Source organism: Anser cygnoides, chromosome 27 (genome assembly GCF_040182565.1).
Source record: "Anser cygnoides isolate HZ-2024a breed goose chromosome 27, Taihu_goose_T2T_genome, whole genome shotgun sequence".
Taxonomy (NCBI): Eukaryota; Metazoa; Chordata; class Aves; order Anseriformes; family Anatidae; genus Anser; species Anser cygnoides.
The window spans coordinates 1,271,641-1,298,386 of NC_089899.1; the positions used below are offsets into that span (position 1 = coordinate 1,271,641).

The 26,746-nt window shown below is 70.1% G+C and overlaps 4 protein-coding genes across 8 annotated transcripts; 2 read left to right on the forward strand and 2 right to left on the reverse strand.

The window, feature by feature from the left end:
• Nucleotides 1-228: 228 nt before the first annotated feature.
• Nucleotides 229-7,967, reverse strand: NR2F6 (nuclear receptor subfamily 2 group F member 6). Its single transcript, XM_048052457.2, has 4 exons — nucleotides 7,428-7,967; nucleotides 4,141-4,235; nucleotides 2,271-2,795; nucleotides 229-1,702 (listed from the first exon to the last, which is right to left on the reverse strand). Exons 1-4 carry the CDS (start codon nucleotides 7,679-7,681, stop codon nucleotides 1,428-1,430), a joined length of 1,149 nt encoding a protein of 382 aa, XP_047908414.2. The 5' UTR covers nucleotides 7,682-7,967; the 3' UTR covers nucleotides 229-1,427.
• A 4,361-nt stretch (nucleotides 7,968-12,328) lies between these two features.
• Nucleotides 12,329-16,703, reverse strand: USHBP1 (USH1 protein network component harmonin binding protein 1). Of its 3 annotated transcripts, XM_066983779.1 has the most exons (15): nucleotides 16,543-16,701; nucleotides 16,176-16,354; nucleotides 16,002-16,102; nucleotides 15,588-15,706; nucleotides 15,318-15,515; nucleotides 15,129-15,230; nucleotides 14,900-15,054; nucleotides 14,666-14,806; nucleotides 14,511-14,593; nucleotides 14,079-14,265; nucleotides 13,730-13,973; nucleotides 13,474-13,656; nucleotides 13,308-13,399; nucleotides 13,109-13,231; nucleotides 12,329-12,575 (listed from the first exon to the last, which is right to left on the reverse strand). In XM_066983779.1, the coding sequence occupies exons 1-15, from the start codon at nucleotides 16,549-16,551 to the stop codon at nucleotides 12,404-12,406; spliced, it is 2,088 nt and encodes a 695-aa protein (XP_066839880.1). In that variant the 5' UTR covers nucleotides 16,552-16,701; the 3' UTR covers nucleotides 12,329-12,403. The 3 variants fall into 3 exon arrangements, with proteins under 3 accessions (XP_066839880.1, XP_066839879.1, XP_066839878.1); XM_066983778.1 differs by lacking the exon at nucleotides 12,329-12,575 and having other exon boundaries at nucleotides 12,693-13,231; nucleotides 14,079-14,214; nucleotides 16,543-16,703; XM_066983777.1 differs by lacking the exon at nucleotides 12,329-12,575 and having other exon boundaries at nucleotides 12,693-13,231; nucleotides 16,543-16,703.
• Nucleotides 16,704-17,470: 767 nt separating this feature from the next.
• BABAM1 (BRISC and BRCA1 A complex member 1) lies at nucleotides 17,471-21,508 on the forward strand. 3 transcript variants are annotated; one of them, XM_066983878.1, is made up of 9 exons: nucleotides 17,471-17,625; nucleotides 18,847-19,156; nucleotides 19,258-19,316; nucleotides 19,424-19,544; nucleotides 19,784-19,862; nucleotides 20,247-20,271; nucleotides 20,449-20,578; nucleotides 20,980-21,066; nucleotides 21,170-21,508. In XM_066983878.1, the coding sequence occupies exons 2-9, from the start codon at nucleotides 18,863-18,865 to the stop codon at nucleotides 21,368-21,370; spliced, it is 996 nt and encodes a 331-aa protein (XP_066839979.1). In that variant the 5' UTR covers nucleotides 17,471-17,625; nucleotides 18,847-18,862; the 3' UTR covers nucleotides 21,371-21,508. The 3 variants fall into 3 exon arrangements, with proteins under 3 accessions (XP_066839979.1, XP_066839978.1, XP_066839980.1); XM_066983877.1 differs by having other exon boundaries at nucleotides 21,190-21,508; XM_066983879.1 differs by lacking the exon at nucleotides 19,258-19,316.
• Nucleotides 21,509-22,305: 797 nt separating this feature from the next.
• ANKLE1 (ankyrin repeat and LEM domain containing 1) lies at nucleotides 22,306-26,627 on the forward strand. Its single transcript, XM_048052454.2, is given in 8 exon segments — nucleotides 22,306-22,556; nucleotides 23,224-23,329; nucleotides 23,427-24,857; nucleotides 24,860-25,253; nucleotides 25,344-25,506; nucleotides 25,602-25,761; nucleotides 25,864-25,993; nucleotides 26,306-26,627. Coding segments are annotated over 8 exon segments (2,604 nt in total). The 5' UTR covers nucleotides 22,306-22,509; the 3' UTR covers nucleotides 26,479-26,627.
• The last annotated feature ends 119 nt before the right edge of the window (nucleotides 26,628-26,746 follow it).

A 26,746-nucleotide genomic window follows, 5' to 3' on the forward strand; every position in this document is an offset into this window, starting at 1 on the left:
CAGGGCCCACAGACGAGGTCCAAACCCCCCCTTACACCCCAGCGCCGCCCCTTCCCCAGCCAGACCACGTGCACTGGGATTTACTCACCCCGAGGAACCTTTGGGGTGAAGAACATCACCCTCCACCCCCCCCCCAGCATTTTTGGGGCTTAATTCACCACTCGACCCCATCTCCCCCCACCCGGGGGGGGGTTCAGCATCACCCCCGTCCAGCACAGCCCCCCGGCGTTGTAAGAAACATCTTTATTGACTTCCGTTAATTTGTTTAGTATCATTGAACAAGGATTATATTTTTCAGTGAATCAATCTAAATGACAAATCCCCGCCTAATCCTGCCTCTGTCTGCACAGCACGTACCCCTGAGAAGCAGAGCCTCGCTGCGAGGACCCGGGCGGGGGACGGGGACGCCCCCCCCCCAGCCCCGTTTGTGTGTCCCCCCCCCCCGTCCCCCCAGTGCCCCCACTTTCCAGACTGATTTTTTTGGTTCCCCCCCACCCCCCTCTCACCTGGTCCTGGCTTAAAAATGAGGCATGGGAATAGAGCGAGTGGGGGGGGGGGGGGGGATGCCCACATCCATTTACCCCTCCCCAAAATCCATGGGGGGGGGGGGGGGCAAAGCACCAAGCAAGCAAGCAGCAGCAGGGAAGGGAAGGCGCTGGAGTGACCCTGGGGGGGAAAAGGGGCTGGGCTGGGTGCAGAGCACCCAGGAAGGACGCCTGTAATTGCACCCACGTCGTGCACGGTGCCAGACACCCCCAGCCCCCCCCCCCACACCGCCCACCCCGCGCCCCAGTGTCGGAGATGCTTCAGTGGAAAGTGCAGGGCTGGGGGGCGGGAGCCTGGCCCCAGAAGGGCTGCTCCGAGGTCGGCGCTTCAGTCCTCGAGGCCAGATCTGTCCTGGGAGGGTGCGAAGGGGCTTTGAATGAGCCCCTGCCCACCATGGGCAGGATTTGGGGGGGGGGCACGTGCCAGGACCCCTCTGCGCAGCCCCCCGCTCCGAGGCTGCTTCCAGCTCCATCGCCTCCACCCCGACGCCTGCAATCCGGATGGGGACAGGCAGCAAGAGGCTGGAGGCTCCTTCCCCGGGCCGGATCCTGCCTTACGGAGCCGGGATTGAGCCCCGGTGCTGCCCGGGGTCCTCCGTGTCCCACGGCGGCCGAATTCTGCTTGGCGGGGTTGAGGAAAAGTCCGGCGTCCGCCTGCAGCGAGCGGAGCGGTACCGTTGGGTTCCGGAGCACAACGCCGCTACCGCGCGGCTTTCGGGGCTCACCCCGGGGGGGAGCAGCCCCCGGGCGGACGAGTCACGGGGGGCTCGAGCAGTTCAGGGCCCTGGGGACGGCACCGGCTGCGTCTCCGGGGGGAAATGGGGTTTGGCATCTCAGGGGTGCCCGGGGCGTCCCCATCGGGAGCATCCTTGTCTTTGTCCCCTACTGCCCCGTCCCGTAGGGCCAGTTGAAGGTGCTCCCGGACAGCAGCATGTCCCTGATTAGTGTTTCGATCGGCGTCTTCCCCACCAGCCTCATGAAGAAGAGCTGCGAGATGAGGGAGGCCGGCACGGCCCGCAGCGCCGGCAGCCGCAGCAGGAGGCGGCCGAAGCGCTGGGGCTGCGAGGGGTACTGCGCGCGCACGTACTCGGTCAGGGCCACCTGCGCCTTCTCCTGCAGGCTCTCCACGTGCGCCGGGTCCGAGAGGCCGCAGGCATCTGGGGGGGGAATGGAGAGGGGTTAGGGGAGGGGGCTGCGGTCAGAGACACCCCCCCCTTCACCCTCCCCAGGACCCCCTGCCCCTCTCCATCGGCACCCAGCTCCTGCCAGGCGCGATGCAGAGCCCCGCGCCTGCACCCACCCGAAGCGAGGGCACCCACGGTGTCCATGGGGGCTGCCCCCCCCCCGAGGCCATGCTGCACGTGGGGATTGCTCCAGCTGCAAGGTGCTGCTGCAGAGCCTGCAGCTTCTCTGTGGATCACGCCGAGCACGCACGGACCAGCAGATGGGGGGGGCTCCCAACACCCATCAATGCACGGGGAGATTTGTTTTGCTCATTCCGTCACCCCAGAGACGCTCAGCCCCTCAGAAGGACGAGCTGGGATGCTTCAAACCACAGCAGAGGGGTGCTGAGGGTGCAAGGTCCCCCCCCCCCCCGATGCTCCCTGCTCCCCAAATCCCAATGGAGACGGGATCCCCAAATCCCGAAGGAGACGCTCCCTGCGGGCTCACGGCTGCGTGGGGTGGATACGGGGCTCGAGCACGGCAGCGGCGGCGCCGACCTACCCGGCGTGAAGAGCGCGATGGCTTTGAGGCAGCTGTACTCGGCCGAGTCCACCTGGAGCCGGTTGAGCTTCTCCACCTGGTCCTGGAAGATGCGGATCTGGTCCATGAAGGAGACGACGCGGTCGGCTGACATGGGCGAGGCGTGGAAGCCGGCGGCGGCCAGCAGCGGGGCCATGTGCAGCGGCAGCGCCGACTGCGCCGCGTTGAGCACGAAGAGCTCGCTCCAGCTGAGCCGCAGCAGGGCCACCTGGTCCGAGACGGGCAGCTCGGGGAAGAAGGGGATGTTGCGAGCCCACTCCACCGTGCTGAAGAGGAGGCGGGCGGCCAGCTCGCAGATGTTGTCGATGCCCATGACGCTGCCCTGCTGCGCGTACTGCGAGCCGTAGCGGGCGGCCGGGTAGGGCTCAGCCCGCAGCAGCTGCGAGATGAGCTCCGACACCGGCTGCCCGTTGAAGTATTCCCCGCTGGGCATGGTGTTGGGGCTGGTGCTGGAGTGCGTGGGGGGGATCCGGCCCCGCTGCACGGCTGAGAGGGAAGCAGAGGGGGTGTCTGACCGCGCTGTGCATCCCGCATCCAGCTTCTCCCCCCACCCAGCTCCCGGGGGTGCACCCGGGCTTCTCTGTGCCCTGCGCAGGGACGGATCCTGGCACCTCCTGCCCGCAGCCCCGCGAACAACGGGCAGCTTTCAGGCGCTGCAGGAGAGGGAGGCGGCGCATGCGAGCTGCTGCGCTCATGTATTCAGCACCCTGGTGCTTCACTGGCAGCTCCTTGGCCACGGCCTCCGAGCAGCAGCAGGGCTGGGAAAGCGCCACCGCCCGACCCCGTGCCAGGACGCCGGGACCTGGCTCCGGCTGTGCCGTGCCCAAGCGGGCGCCTCGCCGGCACTGCGGCCCCCCCCCGCACCAGCTGCGGCGGCGCAGGGCGATTGCTGCCCAAGGTCATTGCATGGCGGCAATCATTTATTTGCAAATAAAACGTCCATCTTGGAAGTGTCGTTAACCCCGGGGCACTCCCCCTCCTAATTGCGTGCGGGGAGAGCCATTTTTCAGCTCCCCCCTCTCCCATTAGCGCCCACTATTTGCTCAGTCCCTAGTAATTAATTTATGGGCTGTTCATGAGCCACTTAAATGAGAGCTCTAAATCATGCTAAGTGGCAATAATGCCATCTCGACTCCTCTGGAAAGGAGGGAATTACTGTCCTGCTTCCAGCACCCTTCTCCCTGCTCCTTGCGTTAATGCCACCTGCCGCTGAGCAGCCCCAGCACTGCGCCGAGCCCACGCCGAGCCCCGGCTCGTGCCTGCAGCAGGGACACAGCCCCCAGGGTGCGCAGCTGAAGCTCAGCACCCTCCATCCCAGCCCGGACCCCTGAAGCCCGGATCAGACGGGGGCATGCGGCACCATGGGTGACGGCGACCCTGAGCTCGCCCCAGGCGCACACGTGCCACCCTGCCGCTGCCTCTGCTTTGAGCTGAAATCCTTCATTTTCAGGACAGCTCCGTCTGCAGCAGCCTGGGGGGTGTTTGGCCCAAGCCAAGCGGCCGTGCAGCTCTCAACAGGATTTGCATGGCCCCGGCTGCAGCAGCGCCGTTCCCAGCCGACCTCCACCGCGCCCGGGGCGCGCGCCCGGGCGGCTCCAGGTGTGTCACCTTATCAGCGCGCAGCTTTCTAAACAAACACCACCTGCTCCGCTGGCCCCGAGGGCGAAAAAGGAGGAAAAAGGGGCAAAAGAGGGAGGTCTGGCCCCAGGCTGATGCTGCAAAGAGGGTGAGAGGTTTTCGGAGAGCTGGGCGAGCGCCCGGTGAAGCGGCACGGGGCTGGTGGCCCGGGTGGGAGCTGTCCCCGTCCCCGTCCCCGCGGTGCTGGCGTTACCTTCCTTCCTCATCCCCACGCGGAAGCACTTCTTCAGGCGGCAGTACTGGCATTGGTTGCGGTGGTGCTGGTCGATCTGGCAGTCGCGGTTGGACCTGCAGGGAGGACAGGGCAGACGTGGCACCGGGCAGCACCGCGACGTCCCCGCCGGGCTCCTCCGCCACCGCCCGCGCCGGTGCCCTCGGGCACGGCCCCGCAGCCTCCTCCCGGTGCCACGCCGCCCCTGTGCACACACTCACACACACACACACGCTCGCCCGCACGCAGATGCTATGGTAACAGAGACCGCGAGCTATTTCCAACAGGAAGGGCTGAGGGTTTGTGTTTCCAGCAATGCCCAGGGGTTTGGGAAAGCCGCAGAAGCCCCCGCGGCACGGGAGGAGCTCCGCAGAGGGAAGAGAAGCGCGGGGCTGGGGGCTCCCACCCCTGGCAATGCCCCGCGCCCCCATCACGAGGCCGCTGGCTGGAGGCAGGAGTGGCCCCGGCCGCGCGAGGAATTCCAACTATTTCCTACGGAGCTGCAGGACTGGGCTGCCCCTGCGGGCACGGCCGCTGTGGGGCCGGGTCCTGGGGGCCACCGCTCTGCGCCGGCCAGGGGGATGCTCCCCAACGCCCCCTGAGCGGCCTCAGAGCCTGAAATGGGGTCAGGCCCATTTCATGGCCCCCCTGGAAATGCATCCTCATCCTGGGCCCTGAGCGGTCCCGCACCACGCAACGGGTTTGCTTGGGCATCAACGGGGTGAAATTGGGGTAAAAGGGCAGAAAGCTGGGCTGGGCCAGGCTGCCAGGGACATTCCCGAAGCATCGCCGGCGGCTCAGCCCCGTGGCCCCGATCCCAGCGGCCAAGGGCCGCAGCAGGGCGCGGGTGACAGCGGGCGCTCACATCCCACCCAGCGGCCGCCGCGGTTTGTGAGGAGGAAAAGGGGTTATCGATGAATTGGCAATAAAATTAAGCCGTATAAAGCAAGAGGCAGGAAGTCGCAGGCCGTGCCGCGGGCCGGCAGCAGCTCGGCTCTGCCTGGGAGCCCCGACACGAACATCCTCATTCCGACACGACTCCGGAGGAGAGGCACGCAGGGATTCCCGCGGCGCTCAAACCGGAATTAATTCGCCCTGAACATCACCGCTGCGCTTAACACATTCCGAACGCGCTGCTGATAAAAAGTTATTCCAGGGGAGCAGCGATCGCTAATCGCAACGGCAGGTTACATCTTCATCAGCCAGGCGCCCGTGCCCGGCACCGTGGCCAACCCTCCCCAGGGCCAGCGCGGCGGGGGCACGCCTGATTGCCCCCCCCCCGGCCCCACAAAAACCCAAAATAGCCTCGGCTAACGCCGGCAGCTTGTAGCGAGTTTCCCAGCTGATCCGCTGCAGCGACCTGGGAAACTGTGAGAACACAAAAGGCGTATACTGTGCTAATTATGTAATTAGAACATGTAATTATTTAGCGCAAGAACTAAACTGAATCCAACTCACTTTTAATATTCAAATTAGAGCAATCTTGGCTCGCTGCTGCTTTTGACTCCTTCGACAAAGCAGATGCCAGGGCTGCCACAGGAGAGCATTGTTCCCTGCCCCTTCAATAGTTGCTGCGCACTTGGAAAACTCCCGACCCTCCGCTGCACCGCCGAGCCGGGGGCCGGACCCCACCTGCAGCAGGCGACCAGCACGGGGCGAGGGCTGGGCTGCTCACAGCACCTCGGGGTGCTGCGCCCTGCATCCCTCCGCACCTCGGCAGCACCTGGGGCGCAGCCCTCCCGCCCCGAGGAGCCCTGGTTTTGCACCTCCTTTGTCTCCCCCGCAATTGGGAACCTGGCATTTCTCAAAAGCCGTACGTGTGCCCCATCTTCACACAACTCATCCCATGCGGCGGCTCGTGACGGAGGAAACCAGCACCTCTCATCCCGCAGATCAGCCGGGGAAACTGAGGCAGCGCCGGGGAGGATGCGCGCACCATTCCACGGGTGCCACGCCACCGGTGCCAGAGCAGAGGTGTGGGGGAGGACGAATCTAGGCCGCCCAAACGAGAGCAAGGCGGCTCGGAGACGGCAGCTGCCGCAGGAGCACCACTGCCCCGCTCCTTTCGGTGCCATCCCAGCACCGTGAGGCGAAGGTCGCAGCCGGCAGCCCCTCGGGCGGGGAGAAAGCGGGGCACCCGGTGCGCCCGCGGGGTGCCGTGCTCGCCGCATCCACCCGGGTCAGCAAACGCTGGTGGAAGCGCCTGCACGTGCCGCGGGGTCCTGCCCTGCGCGTGAGCCCCATGTGCACGGTTGTGCTGCCAACAGCCCCAATCCCCGTCCCGGGGCACGGCAGCCCTGCGCATCCACGAGCCCACCAGGAGCTCTGGAGTTATTTGCAGCTCCCAACTTTGCGTGGGTCGAGGGGCTCGTCCAGGATCACCACCCCTGGGCCCGGCACCATCCGCGGCGTTTCACAAGGGCAGCGCAGGATCAGCGCCCTGCAGCGCGCCAGGCCCTCGACACCTCCGGTTAAAATTATCCTCGGTGCCGTGCTGGTGCTTTTCTCAGGGTAGCGCGGCCGTGACCGGGCTGACTCACACGCAGCCTCGGCGCATTTTCAGGCTGAAATGGCAATTAATGCTGGAGCAGAGCCGGGCGGTGACGAGGACCCGCTCTGCCACCGGCCCTGGGGATGGAGCGGGCAGGGACACCCATCCCTGCAGGGGCTGGGGCCGCTTCCGTGGGGCGCAGAGCACGGGAGGACCCCACGATGCAGCGGGGCCACCGCGGAGCCACTGCATGGCCACACCGGGGCCACCATCGGTGCTGCACCGGGGTGGCTGAGCAGCCATCACCGAGCTGCACCGGGGCCAGCGCCGAGCTGCACCGGGGCCACCGCAGAGCCACACTGGGGCCAGTGCCGAGCTGCACTGGGGCCACCGCAGAGCCACAGCGGGGCCACCACCGAGCTGCACCCGGGCCAGTGCCGAGGTGCACCGGGGCCACCGCAGAGCCACAGCGGGGCCACCACCGAGCTGCACCGGGGCCACCGCAGAGCCACACTGGGGCCAGTGCCGAGCTGCACCGGGGCCACCACAGAGCCACAGTGGGGCCACCACCGAGCTGCACCGGGGCCACCCCAGAGCCACACTGGGGCCAGTGCCGAGCTGCACCAAGGCCACCGTTGAGCCGCATTGAGGCCACCACCGAGCCACAGCGTGGCCACCACCGAGCCGCACCGGTGCCACCGCTCGCGCTGCGAGCACGCCGCGGCGCAGCCGCCCCCGGGAACGGGGGGGGGGGTCCCCACCGCCCCCCAGCCCCTACCTGCAGGTGTAGCTGAGGTTCCTGCGGATGCTGCGCTTGAAGAAGCTCTTGCAGCCCTCGCAGGTGAAGACGCCGTAGTGCTTCCCGCTGGACTTGTCCCCGCACACCACGCAGTCCACGGGCGCCCCGGCCCGCTCCTCCTCGCCGTGCTCCGCGTCGCTGCCGCCGCCCGCCGGGGACGCCGCCTCCTCCCCGCCGCCGCCGCCGCCGCCGCCGCCGTTGGGCTCGCCCCAGCCGCCGGCCACCATGGCCATGGCTCCGCGGCCCCGGGGGCTCAGCACCGGCCCCGCCGCCGCATGGAGCGGCGCCCCCGGTGCGCGGCGGCCGGCGCCTCCCGGAGCGAGTTGAGCAAGTTGCTTTTTCTGCTTTTTTTTTTGTTGTTGTTGTCGTTGTTTTCTTTTTTTTTTTTTTTCCTTTTTTTCTTTTTTTTTTTTTTTTTTCCTAGGGGGTGCAGGCGGATGGGGGCCGGTTCCCTATATATATATTCTTTTGTCGTTTTGTCGTCTTGTTTTTTCTTGTTTTCTCCCTATCCACGCTCCCCCCCCCCCCCCCCCCCCCAACTCCCGCAGCCCCGCTTAACGGGGGGGCCCCGCGCAAACTTTGCGGCGGCGGGAGCGGGGCGCGGCGCCGCGCATCCCCCCCCCCCCCCCCACGCCCCCCCCCCCCCCCCACCGGCGGGGCTCGGCGGCTCCGGGCTCGGCGGCGCCCCCGGGGCTCCGCCGCATGCGGGGGGGGCGCCGCCTCCTCCTCCTCCTCCTCCTCCTCCTCCTCCTCCTCCTCCTCCTCCCGCTGCCCGCTGCCCCCGCTCCGGCGGCTCCGCTCCCGCTCCTCGGCACCGGCAGGGATGGAGGCGCCGCTGTCCCGGCCGGGCCCCCCCTGCCCCTACGGGCCCCGCCGCCGCCGCCGAGGCTGCATGCAGCCCGGTCCGGCGGGACCCGCTCCGCCGAGCCCCGGGCTCTCCCCGCCTCCCGCGAAAGAGCAAAGTTCAGCCGCTGCCGCGGTGGCCGCCCTGGATGCTCCTCCCCGTCCTCCTCCCCTTCCGCTCGCCGCCCGCCGGGTCCTGCCCCGCCAGCGCCCCCCCAACCCTTTGCCGGTCACCCCCTGGCCTCCCCCCCCCCGCCCCGAGCTCCGCTCCCGGCCCCGGGCTCCGCCGCCCCCCCCCCCCCCCAAACCGCGGTCCCCGCGCACGGAGCCGGGAGCGGAGCCGCAGCCGCGCCGGGGCGCACGGAGCCCGCCACGGATGGGGCCGTGCCACGCTGGAGAGGGGCCGTTTGTCCCCGGGAGGGTGGCCGGGGACAAGGGGGGGGCACGGGGGGGTGGCCTCCCCGGAGCCCTTCGCTGCCCCCCCCCCCCGGACCGAGGCTTGGCAGCGCCCGGCACTGCTGCAATAAGGGGGGGACGCGCCGGAGCCCCCCGGGGCTGCAGCCCAGCGCTGCGTCCCCGTGCGCTGCGCGGTGCTGTGCCAGAGCCCCCGGGGGGGGGTCACCAGGGGCTGGGGGCAGCCTGGGGTGGATGCGCCCTTGGGGACGGGCAGGAGGGAGCCAAAAGCAGCGGGCACAGCTCGGTCACGGTGCGGTGGCACCGGGCGGGACAAGGGCACGGGGCCGTGTCGCGGGGGCTCCGGCGGCACCGGGGGTCCTCGGGCACCAGCTGGCTCCGCGCAGCCCCACAAAAGCCAGTTGCGGGCTGGTTAATTAAGCCAGGCCTAGGTGGGCTCGTCAGCTGGCCCCGCCAGGGCCGGGTGGGCCAGGGTGCCCGCAGCGCCCGCGTGCCGCCGCCCGGTTAATTATTAACGAAGGAATAAGCTGCGCGGAAAGGTGGTTGACCCGGGAACAGCCCCGCGCTATCGCTGCGCCTTCGCCTTTCACCTTGGGGCCAAATTCTCCCGGCGATGCCGCAGCGGCGGCCCCGGTGTCTCCCAGCACCTTTCACCTTGGCTTGGGGACAAAGTCCGGAGGGAAAGGCACGGGGCCGGGGGGCTGTCCCCACGGGGGACCCCAGGCAGGGCGAGAGGGTGGAGGTGGGGACGGGGACGGGGGGGGGACACCGGGGGCGGGCTGCAGGTGAGCGCTGCTGGCACCGCCGCGTGCCGCCGGCCTTGGCATTCCCAGCCCACGCGCCGGGGCCGGCTCCTCGGTCGGGGCGGCTGCTGCTAAAGGGAAGGCGAAGCAAAGCAGGCTGGAAAAGAAATAAATAAATAAAGCGAAGCACTAAGGCCACGGAGCAGCAGAGGGAGATGGATTACAGCTCCGGCCATAAATAAAACCTCCATTTCCTCTTGTCTGGAGGGATCCGTGCTTACGCGGTACCTGCGAGCGTGGCTGTGCCGAGGTGCCCGGGAGCTCGGGCAGGGCACGGGGGCGGCCATGGCCGGGGGTGCATGCCGCGGGATTGCGGAGGGGAGGGCTGCTGAGCCCCACAGCCGGGCAGGATGGGGCCAGGCCAGGCTGGGGGCTGCTGCTGGGGGGCACCGGGGGCAACGCCAGCCCCAGCGCGGCCGAGGGGGCGAAGCGGGGCGGTCGCCCCCACCTGCAGCCGTCCCCGCGGCTCCTTTCTCCTCTGTCAGGCCATGATTTATGGCCCTTTCCCTGCCTCTCCCCCTCCTCCTCGCCCCCTGCAAAAAAATAATAATCCAGGAACAAAGGAGGAAATCGGATCTTCTCCCCCGCGCGGCTGCTGGCCCCGCCATGGGAGCCGTGTTTGTTTTGACGTCGGTGTCCAGTGGGCGAAGGCGTTTGATCTCCGGAGGAATTCCTCCTTCCTCGCGCTGCTCCACTGCCTCGCCCGCACAAAAGGGCCCCCGCGGGGTCGGGGCTGCCGGCATGTTTCGTGGGGCTGCCGGCGCGCTTCGTGCCGCTGCCGCCCCGCTTGGGCTCGCCGAGGGTCCGGCCCGGCAGAGGCACCCAGCGGCGCGGCCCCTGTCCTCCCACAGCCTTCAAGCTGGAGGATGAGGAAGCAAACGGTGCCAAAGTGGCAGGGCTGGGCTTGCAGCCTCATGGGGGCCGACGTCGCCGGGGGGCCGGGGGCCATCGCCGCCAGCCCCGACCCATTTACCTGCACCCCATTTAGCTCCAGGCTGCGGGGCAGCCGTGCCCCCTGCCACCAGCAGCACCGCTTCCCGGGGGCTTTTGTTGGGTGGATGCCCCTATTTTTTTGGATAGGTGCCCTTGTAGGGACAGACACCCCTGTCTGTCTGTCTGCCTGCCTGCCTGTCCATCCCCCCAGGGTCTGGGAACCCAATGGGTACCCGCACGGGGTGCGCATGACCCCACACATTCAGAACTGTGGGATTTTTAGCCCAATCCCCTGATTTTCAGCTCGTCTCCTGGCTGAGTTTCCCCTGCCGGGGCTGGTTTCCCCTTTGGGCCACCCATGCCAGGCAGGATCCGGCCCTGCTCCTCCCCAGAGCTGTTTGCAGAGCCCGAGCGATCCTGCGGCGGGGCGGAGGGCGTGCGGCTCCTTATCGCCGCGTTCCCGGGGCCGGATCCTGTGTGCGGGCATGTGCGTGCGTGCCGAGGGCGTGCGAGCTGCTCGGGGAGGCGAAGGACAAAGGGAGCCGGGGCGGCCGTGCCGTGCTGTGGGGTGGGAGCCTGCACCCTACAGCTGCTTCCTGGGGTGCCCAGGGCTTTGCTGTCGGTGCTGCGGGGTGCCAAGCTGTCCTGTGCCGTGCCGTGCCGTGCCACGCTGCACTGTGCCGTGCCGTGCCAGCAGCCCGGTGGCAGGTGGCAGCGCCTTGGCAGAGGCCCAGGGTGTGCCCAGGTTTTTGGGGGGGTCTCCGCAGCCAGGATTGGGGTGGTGGCGCCTCCGTCTGGGCTCCCCCCCCCGCCCCGTCCCCGGCACCCAGGGACTTGAAAGCCGCCCCGGCCGCCCCGGCCCTTTCATGCGGCTCTCGGTGAAGCCTGACCCTGCGCACAAAGCCCCCAGGAGCCCATTTGAATCTGAAAAGGGGTCTGAGCACAGAGCCCTGACCTTCAACCCGTGGGTCAGCCTGTCCACGCCACCGCCACCACTGCCGGGCCCCCCCCGGACCCCCCGATGAGCCTGGCCAGACCTGGCCGAGCCAGCAGCCCCGCGACCCCCAGGTCTGCAGCCCTATTGTGCACCCCACAGCCCTGTTGTGCACCCCCAACCCTGTTTTGCACCCTCACGGCCCTATTTCGCACCCCAGAGCCCTGTTGTGCACCCCAATAGCCCTGTTGTTCACCCCCAGAACCCTGCTTAGCACCCCCACAGCCCTGTTTTGCACCCCAAAGCCCTGCTGTGCACCCCGACACCGCTGCCCTCCAGCCTTGCCCCGCAGCCCCGTTCTGCGTCCCCGCAGCCCTGCCTGTCTGCCCTCTCCATCTGGATATCGACCCGCTGAGCCTTGAACTCCGCTGCGGGATGTCCCCGGGGAGCCGCAGCCCTCCTCGTGGCCCAGCTGTAGCTCCGTGCCTCAGTTTCCCCGACACCCTGCAGCACATCTGTGCCCCGGGCTGCCCCCCAGCCCCCTGCACCCTGGCACCAGAGACCCCCGCTCGCCCTAATCCTGCCCCACGCTTGCCCTAATTCTGCCCCACCGCCGTCCCATCGCGCCGGGGGCTGCTCTGATGGCTTCAGCCCCGCTCCCCCCCCGCAGCCCCCAGCCCAGCCCCGCTGCCGGCTCCCCCCCCCACGACGCGCGGCTGCCCCCGGTGCGGGGTCACTGCTCCTCTTCCCTCCTGAATATGCATGGGGCCCTCCCGCCACGGCCACCGCCGTCACCTTTGATCCCACGTCAGGGATAACGAAACGGCTTCATCTGCGCCGCGAGACCGGGGGGGGGGCACGGGGGGGGGCACGGCTTTTGTTGCTGGAACGAGCTGAGCCCCGGGTCCGTCCCAAAGCCCCCCCATCGATCCCCACTCTGGCCGAGCCATAGCCACGAGCATCAGCGGTTTATTGTCCCCGTGGGTCCATCCCGTCCCCACCGCACAGGGGGGGCCGGGGGGGGGGCCCTAAATGCAGGTCTCGCTGCCAGCCGGGCCCTGCTCCAGGGCCTGCAGCCGTCGGGCCAGCGCCTGCACCCGCTGGGCGTGCTGCTGCCGCAGGGCACCTGCCTGTGCCTCCAGGCGCCGCAGCTGGGCCCCCTGCTTCTGCCGGGCACCCCGGTACGCCAGGGCCAGCTCCCTGCGGGCACAGCGTCACCGCGGGGCACGGGGACGGTGCTTTTGGGGAGGGGAGCGCGCTTTTGGGGTGTGCACAAGGGGATTGTGCTTTCGGGGTGCGCACAAAGGGACGGCGGTTTTTGGGTGTGCACAAAGGGATTGCGGATTTTGGGTGCATGCAAAGGGACGGCGGTTTTTGGGTGCGCGCAAAGGGATGGCGGTTTTGGGGCTGTACCCTCAAGGCGTGCAGGGATGGGGCACTATTTTAGGGGGGTTGGAAGGGGCCGCGCTTTTGGGATGTGCAAGAAGGGGCCACGCTTTTGGAGAGCATAAGAGAGGGTGGGGCTTTTGGGGTGTGCACGGAGCAACAGCGCTTTTGGGGTGTGCAGGAAGGGGCCTCGCTTTTGGGCTGGGCGTGAAGCAAGCATGCTTTTGGGGCATGCATCTGGAGGGCCGTGCGCCCAGGCCGTGCAGGCAGGTACCGCGTTTTGGGGACACGCAGGGGCACCGCGCACCCGCTGCGTGCTGAGCACCGGCTGAGCACCCCCTGCCCACCTGTGGGCGTGGAAGAAGTCTCCGCTGATGGTGACGTACTGCTCCTGCTGCGCGCGGCTGGCGGCGCTGCTCTGCTCCAGGGAGAGCACCAGGGCCCGTGCCCGGGCGTGCAGCTCCTCGATGCTGGGGGACACGCTCGTGGCGGAGCCCGGCACGGTGCCGGGGCACACGCAGGGCTCCCGGTGCTGAGGTTCCTTACCGGGCCTGGGCGCGGAGCAGCTCTTGCCCCATCCTCTCCGGGTCCGTGGGGTGCCTGAGCGCTGCCGCTCCCCTGCGGGTGACCTGGGCATCCTGCGGAGCCCCCGTGGGGATCAGCACCCCCAGCGAGCCCCCGGCCGTGGGGAGCAGAGCCAGGGCAGCCTCACCTCCTCGCTGCTGCTGGAGCTGCTGGGGGGGCTGGGGGAGCCCCCGCCTCGCTCCCTCTCCAGGTGCTGCAGCACCAGGCGCAGCGCAGCCTCCCGCGGCCCCTGCGCCGCCGCCAGCACCCCGAGGCCCCGCTTCTCCTTCTCCACCAGCTGCAGCCGCGTCTTCAGCTCGGCCATGGCCTCCTGGTAGGGCAGCACCGTCACCCCCCAGCCATGCGGAGCCGGGGGGCTCCATGCGCCCCCTCCTCACCCTCACCTTGAGCACCGCCAGGTCCCGCAGCAGCTCCTCTTTCTCCAGCCGCCGCCAGCCGGGCAGCAGAGCCCGAGCATCGCGCAGAGCCCGCTCGGCACGGGCACGGGCGTCCTCGCCGCGGCGGGTGAGGGCGCGGGCGGGCGCGGGGGCGTCGCGCAGGGACCCCTGCACGGCCGCCTGCTCGGCGCGCAGCCGGCGGATGGACTCCCGCAGGGCCCCCTCCTCCGTCCCCTGGGACACCGGGGCGCTGCGGGGACGGGGATTTGGTGGCACCGAGCTGGGCACGGGGGCACGGTGCTGGGCACGGTGCTCGCAGCCCGGTCCCCACCCACCCTCGTGCCCTCCCCGGTACCTCCGCAGCCCGGGGCAGGCGCTGGCCCCGCTCTCCTCCTGGCCGTCCGGGTCCGCTCGGTGCGGGAGCTGCGGCCCCTGCGTGGGCTCAGGACCGGACCCAGACCCCTGCTCCAGGCTGTGCTGCCCTGCTGCTCCTAGGCACGGGGCAGGCGGCCTCACCGGTACGTGCCCACAGTGGGGCTGTGCTGGGGACCGGGACCCCCAGCACCCTCTGTGCATCCCCCCAAAATCCCATCTGCATCCCGCTGCATCCCCCCTACCTCCCCCCTGCATCCCCGAGCATCCCCCCTGCGTGTCCCCAGCACCCCAGCAGCACCCCCCCAAGATCCCCTGATATTCTCCCCATATCCCTCGTGCATTCTCCCCGCATCCCCCTCCCAGGTCCCCCAGCACCCACTGTGTCCCGCACCCCCCCCGAGCTGCCACTCACCACCTCCGGGGCCGTCCCCTCCCCTGCCCAGCTTCGCCCACGCCCGGTCGAGCAGAGCAGCGTAGGTGTCCGCGCAGCGCTCGCTGCACACAGAGGGGCTCAGCACCGCGCCATGCCTGTCCCCAGCCCCGTCCCCGTCCCATCCTGTCCCCCACCTGCAGTGCAGGGCCAGGCGCAGCGCGCTGCTGCGGGACTCGTGCTGCCCCAGCACCATGCTGAGCCGCTCCGAGTCGCTCTTGCACTCCCGCAGGGCGGCCACCAGCTGCTGGTTCACCTCCTTCAGCCTCTCCACGCACCTGGGCGCCACCGCTCAGCCCCGTGCCTCGGTTTCCCCAACAGCGGGGGCTCAGAGGATCCCAGGGCTCTGGGGGGGCTCTGGGGGGGCTCACCTTTGCAGCTGCTGCAGCCGATCCTCCAGCTCCTGCCCGGCACCCTCCGAGGGCTGGGGGGAGAGCGGGCTCTGGGGCTGGGTGCCGTGGGTGCCGTGGGGCTGGGTGCCTTGGGGCTGGGTGCCATCGCAGCTCGGGAGGCACAAGGGCAGGTCCTGCAGAGGGGAGAGGCTGAGCCGGGTGCCGGGGCAGGATCCCACCCTTGGAGCTGCCCCAGCCCCGCACTCACCTGGGGTTCCCCCAGCCCCGGGGCGCTGCCGAGCCCTGCGGTGCCGCTGCCGGAGCCATCCGGCTCCTCCAGCCTGGCCAGAGCCTCCTGCAGGTCCCGGACCTGCGCCGAGCACCGAGCTGAGCCCTGGGGGACAAACCGGGGGGGGCTCCCCTCATTTGGCACCCCCTACCCCACCCCGGCACCCACCTTCCCCTGCAGCCGATCGCGGTCCCCCTGCAGCACCCGCAGCGAGGCCGTGGCGCGGCTCAGCTCCTCGTCGCGGTGCCCCAGGGCCGCCCGCAGCGCCGCGTTCCTCGCCACCGCATCCAGCAGCCCCTCGCCCTGCTCTGGCCCCTGGCACGCGGCCGGCAGAGCCCCCGCCGCCTGCTCCAGCTCCTCCAGGCTCTGGGGGCACGAGGCCGGTCGGGCAGCGCCCATCCCCTGGGCCTTGGGGCTGCCCGTGCCTCCCTGCCTCACCTTGGCCGCCCGCGCCCACTCCGCCGGCAGCGCCGGGGCTCGGCGGTGCCGGGAGAAGACGGCGCGCTCCAGCGAGCTCACGGCGTGCTGCAGGTCGGCGAAGAGGTCGGGGCCGTGGGCTGGGGAGAGGGAGCGGGGATGGGGTCAGGCCCTGGCACGGCACGGCACGGTGCTGCGAGGCATGGCGTGGTGCTAAATGGCACAGCACAGTGCTGTATGGCACGGCACGGTGCTAAAAGGCACGGCACAAAGCTATATGGCACGGCACAGCGCTCTATGGCACGGCACGGTGCTAAAAGGCACGGCACAAAGCTATATGGCATGGCACAGCGCTCTATGGCATGGCATGGCGCTGTACGTCACAGCACGGTGCTGCGAGGCACGGCACGGTGCCGCAGGGCACAAAGCACCCACCTTCCAGACCAGCGCCAGCACTGCGCCTGCCGTCGAGCTCCCGAGGCTGCTGCGTCTCGGCGGGGAGGCTGCTGGTGCCCCCCGAGCCCTCCTCATCCTCCCTGCGGGGTGGTGAGGCCAAGCGCTGGCGATGGCCCGGGTGACACCGGTGCCGGTGCCGCCGCGTGCCGGTACCTGCTGGGGCGGCGCTGCAGCTGCTCGGCGCGGCGCTGCAGCCGGGCCACGGTGGCCAGCAGGCGGGCGATGTGCTCCTCGTGGGGTGGGACGTCCCGGGTGTCCCCCCCTGTGGCCTCGTCCTCGTCCTTGGCCTCGTCCTCGTCCTCGTCCTCGTCCACCCGCTGGCCTGGCAGGGGCTGTGGGGAGCAGAGGGTCTGCGGGTGGTGTCCCAGGGGGCAGCAGGGGTGGTGCGCGGGTGCAGAATGGGGTCGAACGGGTGTTTGGGGTGTGTAGGGGCCGCCACCTGCCGTCGTTCAGCCAGGATGGGGACAAGGGACAAGTTTTGGGGACGGCCGCCCAGCACCCTCAGGGACACCCCACTTGCCTCCTCCATCCCGGCCCGACTCCTGCCCGCTCAGCCCGGCCCCGCAGCTCGGCCCCGCGCCGTGGCCGGATCCAGGCACGTCCGGGCTGCCGGCGGGGCCCCGTGGGGCCACCCCAGGTCTTGCCCATTCCTTGTTCCTGCCGAGATTTCCTCTTCCTCAGGAGCCCCGGCGCAGCCTCCCACGCTTAACCGTTGCGCTGCCCTGTGCTGGGGGATGCAGACGTCTTGGGGGGCTCTACAGGAGCCAGGCACCCCAACACCATCCCCAGAGCCCTGCTCTGCCCCACGGCACCTCGGCCCCACGCCAGACCCTCCCCACACACCTTGGTGCCCGTGCACCCCACCGAGAGTGTGCGCCCAGCGTCGTGTCCTTGCACAACCCCCAGACTTTGGGGTTGCAGAGGGGCACGTGAACATTTGGGGTGCTGGGAGGCACAGCACGGGGTGCTGGGGTGTGCGGGGCCAGGAGGGAGCCAGCTCAGGGCACGCGGGTGCTGGGCAATGGTGCACGGGGTGCAAAGGGGCGGCGCAGAGGGATGGTGCATGGGCGTGGGAGGACGTGCATCGGTATTCGGGGTGCAGGGGGCATTGCTTGGGTGTTCAGGGTGCAGAGGGATGGTGCATGGGTGCGGGAGGTTGTGCATGGTGTTTGGGCTGCAGGGGCCATTGCATGGGTGCAGGGGGTGCATGTGCATGGGTGCAGGGGGGCATTGCATTGTGCATGGGTGTTTGGGGTGCAGGGGGCATTGCATGGGTGCAGAAGGTTGTGAATGGGTTTTCGGGGTGCAGGGGCTGTTGCATGGGTGCATGGGGGGGGGGTTTGCATGGGTGCAGGGGGTTATGCATGGGTGCACGGGGTTGTGCATGGATGTTTTGGGTGCAGGGGGTGTTGCGTGGGTGCAGGGGGTCGTGAACGGGTGCTCGGGGTGCGGGGGGTCGGTGCCTGACCGCTGAAGGTTGCCGCCCGGGCTCCATCCTGCCCCCACGTGCCCGGCGAGTCCCCAGGGAACTACAACTCCCAGCAGCCCCCGCGCGCCGCCGCTTCCGGGCAGCAGCGGGCGGGGCTCGTGCGGCCGAGAGCGGGTGAGCGCGCGCCGGGGGGTGCGCGGGGCAAGGGGGGGGCACGGGGCAAAGGGGGGGGGGGCGGGTGCTGGGGGTGCACGGCGTCAGGGGGGTGTAGGGCGGGGGGGGCACGAACTGGGGGTGCACGGGCTGGGGGGGGCACGGAGGGGGTGCACGGGGCGAGGGGGTGTGCACGGGGTCAGGGGTGCACAGGGACTGGGGGGGGTCCACAAGGGCTTGGGGGTGTGCACGGGGTCGGGGGGTGCACGGGGTGAGGGGGATGCATGGGGAGCACGGGGGGGGGGTTGCACGGGGGGGACGGGGGGTGTGCATGGGGGGGGAGCACATGGGGCGAGGGGGTGTGCACGGGGTCAGGGGGTTGCACGGGGGGGGGAAGCATGGGGTCGGGGGGTGTGCATGGGGTCAGGGGTGCACAGGGGCAGGGGGGGGTCCACAGGGGCTTGGGGGGTGCACGGGGGGGGGGTGCACGGGGTGAGGGGGATGCACAGGGGGGGTGCACGGGGGGGAGCATGGGGCGAGGGGGAGGGTGGGGGTCGGGGTGCACACTGGGGGGGGTCAGGGGGGGGTTGCACGGGGTCAGGGGGTTCGGGGGGGGGGAGCATGGGGTCAGGGGGTGTGCATGGGGTCAGGGGTGCACAGGGGCTGGGGGGGGTCCACAGGGGCTGGGGGTGTCGTGCACGGGGTCGGGGGGATGCATGCAGGGGGGGTCACGGGGGGGTGCAGCATGGGGCGAGGGGGGGGGGGTCCACAGGGGCTGGGGGGGGTCCACAAAGGCTGGGAGGGGGGGGGGTGCACGGGGTCAGGGGGTTGTGCATGGGGTCAGGGGGTGTGCATGGGGTCAGGGGTGCACAGGGGCAGGGGGGGGTCCACAGGGGCTGGGGGTGCGTGCACGGGGTCGGGGGGGGATGCATGGGGCTGGGGGGGTGCACACAGGGGGTGCATGGGGAGAGGGGGAGTGTATGGGGTCAGGGGTCCACAGGGGTTGGGGTGGGTGTATAGGGTCGGGGGTGTGCATGGGGGCAGGGGTCCACAAGGGCTGGGGGTGGTGGTGCGGGGGCCCGGGGGGTGCACGGGGTCGGGGGGGTGCAGGGGGTCGGGGGGGTTGCACGGGGTCAGGGAGGTGCCCAGAGGAGGCGCACAAGGCGGGGGGAAGCACATGGGGTCGGGGGTACGCTGGGGGAGAGGAGGGGGGCACCCAACCCCCCGCCGACCCCCCCCCAGCCCCTTGCACCCCGCCATGGAGCGCGGCTGCGGCATGGACACGTCGGAGCCGGGCAGCGCCGCCGAGGAGGAGGAGGAGAAGGCGCCGGAGCAGCGGCCCCGCACCCGCTCCAACCCCGAGGGCGCTGAGGACCGGGCGCTGAGCGCCCAGGCCAGCGTGGGCAACCGCAGCGAGGGCGAGGGCGAGGCGGCCAGCGCCGAGGACAGCCCCCAGGGCACCGCCGCCCCCGACGGCACCGCCTGGCCCGGCCCCGCGCACCCCACCGAGGTGCAGGTGAAGACGCCGCGGGTGAACTGCCCGGAGAAGGTGGTGAGTGCCCGTGGCGGCCCCCCCCCGCAACAGACACTGGGGTGTGGGGGGGGGTCCTGGCGGGGCTGGGGGGGTGCTCAGCCGCCCTCCTCGCCCCCCAGATCATCTGCCTGGACCTGGCCGAGGAGATGGCCCTGCCCAAACTGGAGTCGTTTAATGGGTGAGCGGCGGGGGTTCGGTGCAGAGACTGGTGTTACTGGGAGGGGGGGGGGGGGGGGGCTGGTCCCAGCTGAGCGCAGTGCCCCCCCCCCCCGCCGTGCCCCGCAGGTCCAAGACCAACGCGCTGAACATCTCCCAGAAGATGATCGAGATGTTCGTGAGGACGAAGCACAAGATCGACAAGAGCCACGAGTTCGCGCTGGTGGTGGTGAACAACGACGCCACGTGGGTGAGCGGGACGGGGACGGGACGGGGATGGGATGGGAAGGGGATGGGGACAGGATGGGAAGGGGATGGGGACGGGATGGGATGGGGATGGATGGGAAGGGGATGGGGACAGGATGAGGATGGGGATGAGGACGGGATGGGGACAGGGACAGGATGGGGATGGGGACGGGATGGGATGGGAACGGGGACAGGACGGGGATGGGGACAGCTCCGTGCCCCCCTCACCCTGTCTCCCCTCAGCTCTCAGGGTTCACCTCGGACCCCCGCGAGGTCTGCAGCTGCCTCTACGACCTGGAGACCGTCGTCTGCAAGTCCTTCAGTATCCGTGCCGGCAGCGAGCCCCGCGGGGCTGGGGTCCCCCTTCGGGTGCCAGTCCCTTCACGTGCCATCAGGGTCCCCTTTCGGGTGCCATCGGGATCCCTTTGGGTGCCAGCGGGGCCCTTCCAGGCCCTTTGCCTGCAGATGGCAGCAGATCCACGGCCTCGCTGCCGTCCCGGTTGTGGCCACGCCGGGGCTGTGAGGCTGGGCTCCTTCCACTCCAGACCCTCCGGACCCACAAACAATTTCCTGGAGCTTTCTCCCCACCCTGGGGCACCCCCGGGCACCGGGTCTGAGCGCAGGACCCCCACCCAGGGGGGACGCGGCAGTCCCGGGGGCAGGGAGGGGTCTGTTTTTTGGGATCTCTCCTTACCTCGGGCTGCAGATCTGGAGGGGCTCTTCAACCTCATGTGAGTACGGCCGGGGGGCGTGCGGGGGGCTCGGGAGCTTTCAGCCTCGCCCTAAAAAATAAGCGAGCAGCCAGCGGGTTGGGGTGGGTGCAGGGTTTGCTCTGAGCGAGGCGGGGAAGGTCGGCGGGCTCTCAGCCGCCCCGTGTCTGTCCCCCCCCCCCCGCCTCCCCGGCGCAGCCAGCAGAAGATCGAGCTGCCGGTGACGGAGAACGTGCAGACCATCCCGCCGCCCTACGTGGTGCGCACCATCCTGGTGCTCGGCCGCCCGGGCTGCCAGCCCCAGTTCTCTGCCTCGGAGCAGATGAAGGTAGGGACCCCGGGGTGCCATGGGCGGGCTCGGGGGGTGCCCAGCGCATCCAAGAGTTGTGGCTCGACCCCCGGAGTGCCATAGGTGGGCTCGGAGGGTGCCCGGCGCGTCCAAGAGCCATGCCTGGACCCCCAGGGACCCCAAGTGGGTGGGCTCAGGTGGTGTCCGGTGCGTACAAGAGCCGTGCCTGGACACCTGGGGTGTCATGGGTGAGCTCGGGGGGTGTCCGACGCATCCAAGAGCTGGGCCCGGACCCCCGGGGACCCTGCATGGGTGAGCTCGGGTGGTGTCTGGTGCATCCAAGAGCCGTGCCCAGACCCCCGGGGACCCCGTGAGGGTGAGCTCGGGTGGTGCCCAGCGCATCCAAGAGCCGTGCCCGGTTGCCCCCCCCTACTCCGCAGAAGATGCTGCAGTGCCCCTACTTCTTCTTCGACGTGGTTTACATCCACAACGGGGCGGAGGAGAAGGAGGACGAGACGAGCTGGAAGGTGAGCGCAGGACGAGGCCGGGGGGGGTGGCGGCGGCGGTGCGGCGCAGGGGCCGCGCTGTCCCCGCGCTACCCGGGGGGGGGCCCCCCCTGTCCCTCCCCAGGAGCTGTACGCCTTCTTCAGCAGCCTGGACGCCAAGGGCACCAACTACAAGTACGAGGTGGCGCTGACGGGGCCGGCCGTGGAGCTGCACAACTGCATGGCCAAGCTGCTGGCGCACCCCCTGCAGCGCCCCTTCCAGACCCACGCCGCCTACAGCCTGCTGGAGGGCGACGAGCCCCCCGAGGCCGAGGCCACCGTCTGAGCCCCCCCCACGGGGTCAAGGTCACCGTGTGAGCCCCCCCCCCGGTGGCCACCGTGTGAGCCGGGCACGGGGCCACCGCGGCTGGGAGCCGCGTTTGCTCGGTGGTGGGGATTGGGGAAAAAAAACGTGTTTTCAGGACCGGTTGGTGTGTGGCGTGGTGCTGGGGGTGCCGGGGGGGGGGGGGTCGTGGGTCCTGCTCACCCCTCCCCACTGGGGGTGGGGGCACTGGGTGGTGCTGCCGTGGGGGGGGGACATGGGGTGGGGTGGGCTGCGGGGCCGGGTCGTGGGGCAGGCACTGGGGAACTGGGCAGGGTTACTGGGAGGAACTGGGCAGTGCAGAGGTCAGGGGCACTGGGTGATGCTGGTGCATTGGGTGGTGCTGAGGCACTGGGAAGGAATTGGGAACTGCAGTGCTGAGGCAGGGTTACTGGGAGGAACTGGCAATGCTGATGCTGGGGCAGGGAACTAGGGTTACTTGGAGGAACTGGGCAGTGCAGGGGTTAGGGTTACTGGGTGCTGCTGGGGCAGGGTTACTGGGAGGAACTGGGCAATGCTGGGGCAGGGTTAGTGGGCACTGCTGGGGCAGGGTTACTGGGAGGAACTGGGCAATTCAGGGGCAGGGCACTGGGAGGAACTGGGTGGTGCAGGGGTCAAGGTTACTGGGTGATGCTGGTGCAGGGCACTGGGCGGCACTGGGCGATGTCAGGGCAGGGTACTGGGAGGAACTGGGAGCTGCAGGGGCAGGGTTACTGGGCAGCACTGGGCAGTGCAGGTACCAGGTTACTGGGAGGAACTGGGCGATGCTGGGGCAGGGTTACTGGGAGGAACTGGGCAGTACAGGGGTTAGGGTTACTGGGGGATGCTGGGGCAGGGCACTGGGAGAAACTGGGTGGTTACTGCAGCAGGGCCAGGTTACTTACTGGGCGGCACTGGGCTGTGCAGGTGCCAGGTTACTGGGTGGCACTGGGCAGTGCTGGGACAGGGTTACTGGGAGGCACTGGGCGCTGCGGCCCCGCCCCTTCCAGCTGTGGGCGGGGCATCCCGCGCCCGCCTCCTATTGGTCGCCTCGCCGGCCAATGAGCGGCGGCGCGCGGGGGGGGTTTGAATGGGCGGGGGCGCGCGCGCGCGCGCGGGGCGGCATGAATGGAGCGGGGCGGCGCGAGCCGGCGGGGGGGCTCCGAGCGCCGTAAGGGGGGGGGGGGGGGGACACCGGGGGGGGGGGGATGGCTTGCACCGGAGGCCATTGCACGCCCTGCACCCGGGGCTGTTGCACCGGAGGGGGAGGGGGGTTTGCGGTTGCACCGGGCGGGCAATTCGGTGCAAGGGGGGGGCGCGGGGGGGCTCGCTAAGGCACCCCTCAGTGCATTGGGGGGTGCTGCGCTGGGGGGGCTCCTTCGCGTTGTAAGGGGGGGTCCGCTGTGGGTGGTGCTGAGGAGGGGGTGCGCTGCTTTAAGGGGGGGGGGGCCTTGGGAAGGGGGTGCTGGGTGCGCTGGGGGGGCGCTGTTGCACTGCTGCCCCCCCCCCCCTTCCCTGTATGGCCACGGCTCGGGGGGCTCAGCCCCACGGGGGGGCGCTGGGGCAGCTGCAAGCAGGGTCCATGCACAGCACGGGGGGTGACCCTGGGGGTGGGGGGGTGGCCCTAGGGGTGGGGGGGTGGCCCCCCCCGCTGGCCATGCCACAGAGCACGGGAAGCCTTGCTGCAGCAGGGGGCTGACCCCAAACTGCTCCTGCCTGGGGGGGGGCACCCTCAACCACTTGGCCAATGGTGGGGGGGAGCAGGGGGGTGGTGGGCTGCAGCCGGGGGGGGCACCGGAGGCACCAAGGGGACAGCGGTGACCCCAGTCTTGTCCCAGGTCCCCCGAGGAGCTCCCGCCGCTGCGCGTCGCCGCGTCCCGGGGGTGTTGCTGGTGCCTCGAGGTCCTGCTGAAGACGGGGGGGTACCCGGAGCTCCGCGACCAGGTTAGCGGGGGGGTGGCTTTGGGGACAGCACCCGGGAGGTGCTGCCGGGACCCCCCATCCTTGCTGGGGGTGTCACAGCAACGTCCCCTCCCCGCAGGATGGGAAGCGAGCCATCGACCTGGCGCTGCAGCGGGGCTGCCGGCTGCGCGTGCTGCTCCTGCGCGACTCGCTGCACGTCCAGGGCTGGCCCCCTGCAGGGGATAAGCCCCCCTTGGGGCGCTGCTGCGGCTGCTTTCGGGGCGCTGCTGCTGCTCCTCTGGGGGGGCCGGGTGCTGAGCCCCATCCTGACCCCGCAGCCCCGTGGGGGCCCAGGTGCTCGCTGTCCTTCCTGACCGAGGGTTGCTCGGAAGATGACCGCTCCGACGGGGGGCCCCTGAGCAGCACCCGCCTGTCCCAGCTGGGTGAGCTGGAACCAGGGAACAGCCATGGGTCGGGGGAGCCCCCAGCGCGGCTGGGCTGTCCCCTGCCTTCCTCTGTCCCCTCCCTCCCCCTGTGGTCCCCCAGGGGCTCGGCTTTCCTCCCCCAGCCCCTCGCCTCCAGCACCTTGCTGTGTGCTGGGGACGAGCCTGGGCAGGGACCCCTGAGAGGGACGGGGAGGTGGGGTGGCCCCAAGCCCAGCACTGGGGCCAGGAGCCCCCCCCAGCCCCTGAGGGCTGGGGGCCGTGACTGCAGCAGCCTCGGGGATGAGGACAGCAGCACAACCAGCGAGTGCTTCGTCACCGCGGTGGAGACGCTGGAGCCCAGCAAGGCTGGGGGGTGCCAGGGCGAAGCAGGACCCCAGGAGCTGCCCCCCCGGAGCCCCCTGGCCGTGGGGGAGCTGCCGGCGCTGCTCCAGGGCTGCACCCTCAGGGGTTCGCCCCCTGGCACCCCAAGGACCCCTCGCAGCCCGGCTGGCCTCGCTGCAGGGGGTGGCAGCTTGCAGCCCCCCCAGTTCTGCCACGTCACCCCCCGCACCAAGAGCCGCCTCCAGGCATCAGCGGAGCGGCTCGGCGCCTCCTCTTCCTCTTCATCCCTCTTTGACACCACCCTGGAGATGCCCCGGAGGCCCCCCAGGGTCAGAGCACCCAGGGGTGTCCCCAGGGACACCGCCACCGCCCTTGGGGGCGAGGATGTGTCCAGCAGGGATGGAGAAGGCACAGGTTCCCTGGATGACACCCAGATCCTCCCCAGGACCCCCAGCCAGCCGGGGTCCCCCCTGGGGGGCAGCAGCTCCAGCTCCACAGTGCTGCTGGGTCCTGGGGACCGCGACCCTTCCCAGGACTCCCCGTCAGATCCTCAGGACTCCTCCAGCTCCACGGTGCTGCTGGGTCCTGGGGACCGCGACCCTCCCCAGGACTCCCCGTCAGATCCTCAGGACTCCTCCAGCTCCACGGTGCTGCTGGGTCCTGGGGACCGCGACCCTCCCCAGGACTCCCCGTCAGATCCTCAGGGCTCCTCCAGCTCCAGCTCCACAGTGCTGCTGGGTCCTGGGGACCACGGATCCCCCCAGGACTCCCCATCAGATCCTCAGGGCTCCCCTAGATCCAGCCCCACGGTGCTGCTGGGCCCTGGGGACCACAGAACCCCCCTGGACTCCCCGTCAGGTCCTCAGGGCTCCCCCCACGCCACCAACCCCAGGGTGCTGGAGCCGGGGAGCCCACCCGTGCCACCCTCCCCCACCATCCACAGCCCCCACGGCACCGTGGAGCACGAGGATGGGAGCACGAGGGACGGGTGCCCAGCGAGCAGCGCAGCCCCAGCACAGAAGCCACCAGCCCCGGGGACCCCGCGGTCCCCAAGGGGCGAGCACGCACCCCGCGGGTGCTCTCCGACGAGGCGCTCCGCCGGCGGCTGCGGGTGCTGGGGGAGGACCCCGGACCCATCACGGAGCTCACCCGGCGCGTGTACCTGCGGCGCCTGGAGAAGCTGAGCCGCAGCCCAGAGGGTGAGTCCTGGGGAGCCCCCCCCTTTTTAAGCCCTGTAGTGCTGAGTGGGGGTCTCGGGGTGTTCCCCAACCCCACCGTGGCCACCCCAGGGCACAGCCCCGAGCTGGCGGCCGCGCTGCAGACCGGCCACGTCCCCGACTGCGCCCAGGACGAGCGGGTGCTGGCGCAGCAATTCGACCGCCCCGACCGGAGCCGGCACTGGCGCGAAGGGCTGCTCAAGGCCAGCTTCAACTACCTCCTCCTCGACCCCAGGTAGGGCTGCCCTGCGTGTCCCCCGGGGGTTCTGGGTCCGGTGCCACCTCCCGGAGGTCTTGCAAGCCCCAAAGGCGGGGGGTTTGCACCCCCAGGGTCACCCAGGACCTGCCGCTGCGCTGCCACCGCCTGAGCCCGGCTGAGTGCTTCAGGACCTTCGTCAAAGCTGTCTTCTACGTGGGCAAGGGGACGCGCGCCCGGCCCTACTGCCACCTCTCCGAGGCTCTGAGCCAGCACCGTGCGGGGACGAGGAAGGTGGGATGCGTCGGGGATTGCGCCGGGGGGCTCGAGGCCGCGGTGGTGGGCACAGGGCCGTGGTGACGGTGCCGCCGTGGTGACGGTGCCGCTGTCCCGCAGGGCTGCCCCAAGGTGCGGCGCATCCTGGAGATCTGGGCGAGCGGGCAGGGCGTCATCTCCGTGCACTGCTTCCAGAGCAGCGTGCCGGCCGAGGCGTACACGCGGGAGAGCTGCGTGGTGGAGGCCCTGGGTGAGCGGGGCCGCGGCGGTGGGGACGGGTCCCGGGATCAGCTCTACCACCTCTCAGTCTCCCTGCGTACAGAGCAGGGGGGTGCAGCCTGTCCTGGGGCGCACGGAGAGTTCGGGGTGCCTGGCCACCAGCACGGGGTTTGGGCACAAGCCCCCCGCCCCAAGCCTCCATCTCCTGCAGGGAAAAGATGCCTGGGAGCGGGTGCTAACGGGGACCCTACAGGGCTGTGGGTGCTAACGGGGAGCATGGGGCTGGGAATGAGGGTGCTGAGCCCATCCCGGGGGGCTGAGGGTGCTGAGCCCGTCCCTGCAGGGCTGCGGACCATCACCAACCAGCGGAAGGGGAACTGCTACGGCGCGGCGGCGAGCTGGCCGCCCGAGCGGCGCCGGCGCCTGGGCGTGCACATGCTGCACAGGGCCATGCGCATCTTCCTGGCCGAGGGCGAGCGGCAGCTCCGGCCAGCGGACATCCAGGCTGGGCGCTGAGCACCCCCGGGGGGGGGTGCACGGAGGTGCTGGGGACCCCCCTCGCCTTCACCCCCCTTTCGTCTCCCGAGGAGGCGAGGGCAGCGTGGCCGCGTGTTTTTATGTCGTGAGCGACGGCGAGAGTTTTTCCTATTTATTTTACCGATCCCCTAAACGGTGACGAATAAATCACGGCAGGGCTGGACGCGAGAGCGAGTCAGAGCTCCCCGTGGCTTCGGGCTTCGCTTCCCCTCGCTGCCGTGCTCCCAAACCCTGCCCCGGCGCGTCC